General features: G+C 45.0%; 1 protein-coding gene across 1 annotated transcript; it reads left to right on the forward strand.

Annotated features, from left to right (window-relative positions):
- Positions 1-48: 48 nt before the first annotated feature.
- LOC100467415 (UPF0472 protein C16orf72) lies at positions 49-1,341 on the forward strand. The gene has a single exon (XM_002920359.4). The coding sequence runs from the start codon at positions 132-134 to the stop codon at positions 987-989; it is 858 nt and encodes a 285-aa protein (XP_002920405.1). The 5' UTR covers positions 49-131; the 3' UTR covers positions 990-1,341.
- Positions 1,342-6,407: the final 5,066 nt, after the last annotated feature.

The raw sequence follows: 6,407 nt of genomic DNA on the forward strand, positions 1-6,407 counted from the left end.
CAGAAGGAGGAGGGGAGCTCGGAGCAGGGAGGTGGAGGTGGAGGAGGAGGTGGAGGAGCAAGAGTAGGCGGAGGAGGAGGCGGCGGTGAAGGAGACGGCGGTGGAGGAGACAAGCGGCCAGGAGGAGGAGGATGGAGGAGCAGCCGAAGGAGGGCGAGGCCGAGGTCGCGGAGCACTGGTTCTCCAAGTGGGAACGCCAGTGCTTGGCCGAGGCCGAGCAGGAAGAGCAGCTGCCCCCTGAGCTGCAGGAGGAGTCAGCCGCGGAGGCAGCGGGGCTCAAGAACGAGCAGCAGAGGCTGTGGCACCTCTTCCAGATCTCTGCCACCGCCGTGGCCCAGCTCTACAAGGATTCTGGATGCCAACAGCCAGAACTGTCCATGTGGGACCCCTTCCAGAATGCGGCCATGGCCGTGACCAGTCTCTACAAAGAGAGCGGGGATGCCTACCAACGAAGTTTTGATCTGGGCGTCCAGGTTGGCTACCAGCGTCGCATCAAAGATGTCCTGGAGTGGGTGAAGAAGGGCCGGAGAACCATTCTCCGCGAAGACCTGATTAGCTTCCTGTGTGGCAAAGTGCCCCCCGCACCTCCACCATCGCGCACCCCCAGGACGTCGCCGAAGCCTCCTGCCGCGGCCGCTGGCCAGGCCACAGCCACCGAATCCAGTTCGTCTGTAGACGTCGACCTGCAGCCCTTCCACGAGGCCATCGCCCTGCATGGCCTCAGTGGTGCCATGGCGAGCATCAGCGTGAGATCTGGCGCACCGGGCTCCCCGCCTCAAGCCAGTGGCGTCGCCAGCAATGGCGTCTCCACCAACGGCTCTGGCGGCGGACGCCGAAAAAGTAGCTTCTTCGAGGACGACTTGAACCCCTTCAACTCAGAAGAACTGGCCCTCCGCCTGGACAGCGGGGGGACCCGCAAGCGCACCTCGGCCCAGTGCGGGGATAGCGTCACAGACTCCCCAACCCACAAGCGCAACCGAATGGTCTGAACCGCTCCGTTGGCCGCCAGCCGCCATGTTACTTGAGAGCTAACTGGACTTTCAATGTGCTTGTCGAAAGGATACTTGAGACCATCGTTTTCGTCTAAAAGTTAAACAAAGATTTCTGTCAAGTTTGCCATAAAGAAACTTTTAAAGTATTCTAGAAGAGGCCTCGTATGACTCTGACTTTCCCAAAAATATAATTCTAGCAGAGAACAAGTATTATGTAGTAGTTAGCAAGATCAGAACAAGCAGAAGTTATCTGGTCAAAGCGGGAGCCTGGTTTATCTTGTTCACAGTTATATTCCTTAGCACTTAGCACAGTTGCTGGTGCTCAATAAATGTTTGTTGAATGAATAAATGTGACCTTATTTAAAATTCTTAAACGGGAAGGACTAACAGGTGTTTACTTGGTTGTAGGACACTTTTATCCTCTATTATTTGGTTTTTTGCTTTAACCATTTTTTGCCAGTTCAGTTACATTTTATCAAAATGTTAAACTTGACATCTTGGTGAAATGAGTTTTCTATTTTTGCTCCACTTTACCATGCACCTAATTTGTACAAAGTGTGCAAGTAATACATATTAGGCTGTGAGGTGGGTTTTTTTTGATAGCTGTTTATTATGGTGATTATGTGATGGTGTAAAGGGATGCTATAATGGTTGGGAAGGTAGTATTTGATATTGAGTCAATTCAGTGCTCTTTAGGAAGATTAAGCCAATAATTGAGGTCCTGAGATCAAAGATGGTGTTCCTGGTGGCCCAGTGTTGCTCCTTTCTCTGAGGAATGTAAAAAGTCCCTTTTCCTGCTGTTGCATCTTTTTGGTGATCTCTGTTTTGAATTGGAAGACAGAGTAGTCAGAATGGCCTGGGTTTTATTTAAGGATACAGCATGATAACTAAAAGAGCATGAGCTGTGTATTAAAAAAGGACCAACGTAAAATCCTAGTCCCACAACTTCACTGCATGATTTTGGGCAAATCACATAATGTCTCTTGACCTCAGTTTTTCATCTGTGAAATGGAACTGTGTGTCTCCTAAAGTAGTCATGAGGATAAGATGATGTCCATAATTTAAGTATCTAGCCCACTGTTTAACACCTAAAGGTACTCAGTAAATGTTCTCCCTTCTCTATAAATAAAAGCCAGTAAAACATTAAAATCCACTGTATTTTGGAAAAATCAGGAAAACAGATCAATTTAGAAATCAGAAAGTAGAATCTCTGTGTTTGAACAGGAAACTACTATTCTGATAGTTGAAACTTGTCTGAATATCCCAGGTCTTGTAAGTGTGTTTAGCTCATGAGTACTCAGGATGGTCACTCTGCATATTTGGGCAGCCTTGGAGTTCCTGAAATTGCCTGAGGGGTACACCTTACAATTGGAATTATGAAAGATCTACCTCCTCTGGCCTGAAAAAATATGGGGCGGGGGGGGGGGTAAGAATGGAAAGGATTTGGAAATGAAAGTCCTAGGGACACCCGAAAGGCCAAAGTGGTTCTGAATAGGGATGGGTGGAGTGGAGGTGATGAAAGAGTCGGTATGGAGGCAGAGGAGGTGGCAGTGAAGTTATGGAAGGGGTGGGAGGAAGTTAAAACATACGCATCTCCCCCAGTCTCTTCTAAAACAAGCATGTAAAATATTGTAGATAGATGAGTAATACCTTGCCTTTAGGTTCGTATCAGAAAGTTGTTTCTGTTTCATTAGTGTGGCCTTTGGAATAGATTTGTAATCAACTAATGCATTAAAATAATAAAACAAAATAAATTCCTGGTTAGAATAAAAACTTGCTGTTGAGGCACTCTACAAGTACTGAGACACTGTGCTAGGTTCTGAGAAGGGATGTAAAAACAAAACAAAACAAAAAAGCCAAAGACAATCTTTATCCTGAAGGGGCACATCCTAACTTGGAAGGTAAATTAATGTAGTGAAAAAAGCACTTTTAATTGTACGAAAAGCACCTAAGGGCTGTGCGGAGGAAATCAGAGGACGAAGGCCATCCTTGCCAAGATGGTCACAGCTTCTGGGGAAAGTAGCATTGGAACTGGGCCCAGAAAATTGTATAGAAAGAGACGGCACAGGGGATACCAGTAGGGGAAGGATATCTGACAAAGTTTGAGAAGGAGGGAAACAGTAAAGTGTGTTCAGGGAATCAGGAGCTAGGTAAGGAGGTGGGGGCCAAAGTATATTTGAAGGTCTCAAATGCCTGGCCCAATACTTTAGATTCTGTCCTAGGGCAAGGGATGATACCACCCCCTTTAGGAAGATAGCAGGGTGCCTGGATGTCCAGCAGGGTTAGCACAGAGTGTCCCTGTAGGATGTTCTTACTGGGGACATTGCCTTTTGGTTAATCAGGGTTGTGGAGATGTTCACCTTGATAGGACTTTATCTGGGAAGCCTTTGTTAACTCATACCCTCCCACACCTCAAACCATACCAGGTAGGAGGCACCTCCAGTGTGTATTCTGTATTGCTTCTTGAAGACTGGGAAAGCCTTTAATTCCAGCTGCAGAATCTCTTGGAGGGCTAGTCTTGAAGAAACAAAATAGTCATGCTTTCCCTTCTTGTCATTCTTCCTGCTTGTGTCCCAGAGCCCTCCTCCAGTGGAATCATTGGGGTCATTAGGGACTGCAGGACTGACTGAGCAACCACAGTAACTTTAACGGGTAGGTATGGAGATGGGTAAGAGGGCATGTCAGTATGAGGGAAGGGACTTCATTTGTCCTGTTTTCTTCCGTAATTCCCAGTGCCTAGCACAGTGCCTGATGCAAATGGGTACACAGTAAATATTTATTAAATGAGTGGATGAGTTAGCCCCCATCCAGACTCAGCCTTAGCTATTTCCTTTCTCCCTTTCTGTTTACTTACTGCCCAGGAAGGGCACCTGAAGCCCATGCTCTAATTTCTAGATGATTTCTTCCCTGCATGTCTTTACCCTTATTCCTATCAGATTCAGCTTTTTGAAAAATGGTCAGTCATGACCACCTCCCTTGGGAATATCCTGAGTTGCTTATGAAGTTAGCAGCTCCAGGTGAATTAAAATCTCAATAGGAGGGTTCCTGAAGCAACCTGCTTTCAGGAGGAGGCCTTAGTGATTGTGATGTCTAGTGAAGTCTGAAACCCCTGTGCCCCCATTGTGAGATTTGCAATTGATTCTAGGAGCTAATTCCTATGTATGTTATGGTATGTATGTATGTATGTATGTATGTATCCTGTATTAAAGGGCCTAAGAAGTGGTTTTTGAGACAGTCAGCAATTTTGTGACCTTAACATGTGATGCCACTGGCATCCCGACTTCCACCATAGCGTGGTTAAAGAACCACAGAGAAGTCTGAAACCCAAGGGACCCCATTGTGAGATTTGTGATTGATTCAAGGAGCTAATTTAAAATTGATCATTGGTGGGGAAATTTCTGTGCAGGCTTAAAGTTATTCTCTCCATTTGTACTTATACTAGCTTTATCATCACTTTGCATCTCTCTCCTTTTTTAAGTTTATTTATTTAAATAATCTCTATACTCAACATGGGGCTCGAACTCACAACCCTGAGATCAAGAGTTGCATGCTCTTCTGACTGAGACAGCCAGGCACCCCTCACTTTGCTTATCATAAATTTTCCTTCTAGGAGTACAGATGAGAAGACTGAGTCTAAAACGTGTTATTAAATGAAATTTCCTCATTTGTGTCCTTTTATAGGAGCCTGAGAAAAGGCTTTGATTTCCTAACCTCTCGCTGACTATTTTATCCATTGGACCATTGCTTGCTAATCAAAATTCCTTATGAACTGAGAGGAAACATTGCCGTGAGATCATTTTGCCATTTATGAAATGATGATTGAGTAGGGGTCAGGGGAGGATTGGTTGTTGTTGATCAGCCTGGGCCTTCGTGGAGGTTTACAGACTTCCTCTAGTAGCATATGCATGGTGGGATCCTTCCTAAAGTCAGAGCCAAGAGGGACCTTAAAGATCATCTAGGGCAGGGTCAACTATTCAGTTTACAGATGGGACAAGTGACCTCACCAGGGAGGGCTACAGTGACTCATTGGTAAGACTAATACCACATACCAGGTTCCAGTCCGTTGTTCACTGTGCCTCCCTGAGTTATATTGTGTATGACCTTTTAATTAATATGCTGATGAGTGGGGCTAGAAAACTTGTATTGTGAAGCCACTCTGGCATGGCAAGCACACTGTCTTTACTGTGTTGTGTTTCTTTGGGGGAGGCTGTTGGCCTCGTGCTTTCAGGGAATACAGGTCATCCCTTGCCACCACCACTCCAGCTACCAGCCAAACTGGACTACTTGAAGTTTCCTTTCTATTATCTCTGGCCTCTGGCCTTTTTAATTTTCATACCTTCCTCTCCCTTCCAAGTTGGGGTTAAATTCCCCTCCCCAGGTGGGGGAATGGGATAGACTAGTGATGGGTAGTAAAGAGGGCACATATTGCATGGTGCACTGGGTGTTATACACAACTAATGAATCATCGAACTTTACATCAGAAACCAGGGATGTACTGTAGGGTGACTAACATGATATAATAAAAAAACATTAAAATAAATAAATAAATTCCCCTCCCCAAAGTTCTCATTTTGGACTTATCACGGGAATTGTCAGTTTGTGTCTGTCTGTCCCACTAGACTGTCAACCATTAAGTCTCATCCCAACGGGGTCTCTTCCCTAGGGCAGTGTGTACAAATCTCCGTTACTGCATGTGGAGGTTAAAAAGACATATTCAACATTACACGATAACTTTTATATTTTTTAACGAAAGGATTATTTTTGTCATAAAATTATGCTGTGGGAAGGAAAGCTCAAAATAAAACGTTGGAGGAGCAGTTTTATTCTATGGGGCATTATATGTGCTTCCTCAAAGAAGTGTAGCCTATAATAATAAGTTATCAACATTCCTCCTCATTTGTAGATGTGATTGTAATGTCCCAGGCGTCAGTGGCAAGCCCATGGGATCCGGGTTTAAGTTTTGACTTTCCCAGTAAGTGACTTGGAGCAAGTCAGCCTTTTTTTGTTTTTGGTATATGAAATAAAGGAGTTAGTTACGTTAGATGATCTTTAAGGTCTCCACAAGCTGTGGCACTTTCTGATCTGTGTTTTAATTCAATGGGCAGTAGTAGCGATGATCTATTCTCATTTTAATAATCTGGTGTCCGACTAGTTGAGTCCCATGAACCCCTTGCAACAAGGACTCCCAGGCTTACCTCTCTCTTTTGGTTGCATCTTCCTCAGAAGGTCAAGAATTTTAAAGAACAATTTTGAATGCTGAAGGGGCTTTTTACAGGCAAATGCCCCCCTTATTCAGGCACTATTCTTTCTCAAAAATAAGTTGAGCAGTTACACAGAGAGGAGTTCCTAGACTCAGTGGACTCACGAGGAACCTGAAAAACCACCCAGTTCACGTACTCCAACTCTGGGATGGAA

The sequence above is a fragment of the Ailuropoda melanoleuca genome, chromosome X, assembly GCF_002007445.2.
Source record: "Ailuropoda melanoleuca isolate Jingjing chromosome X, ASM200744v2, whole genome shotgun sequence".
NCBI lineage: Eukaryota > Metazoa > Chordata > Mammalia > Carnivora > Ursidae > Ailuropoda > Ailuropoda melanoleuca.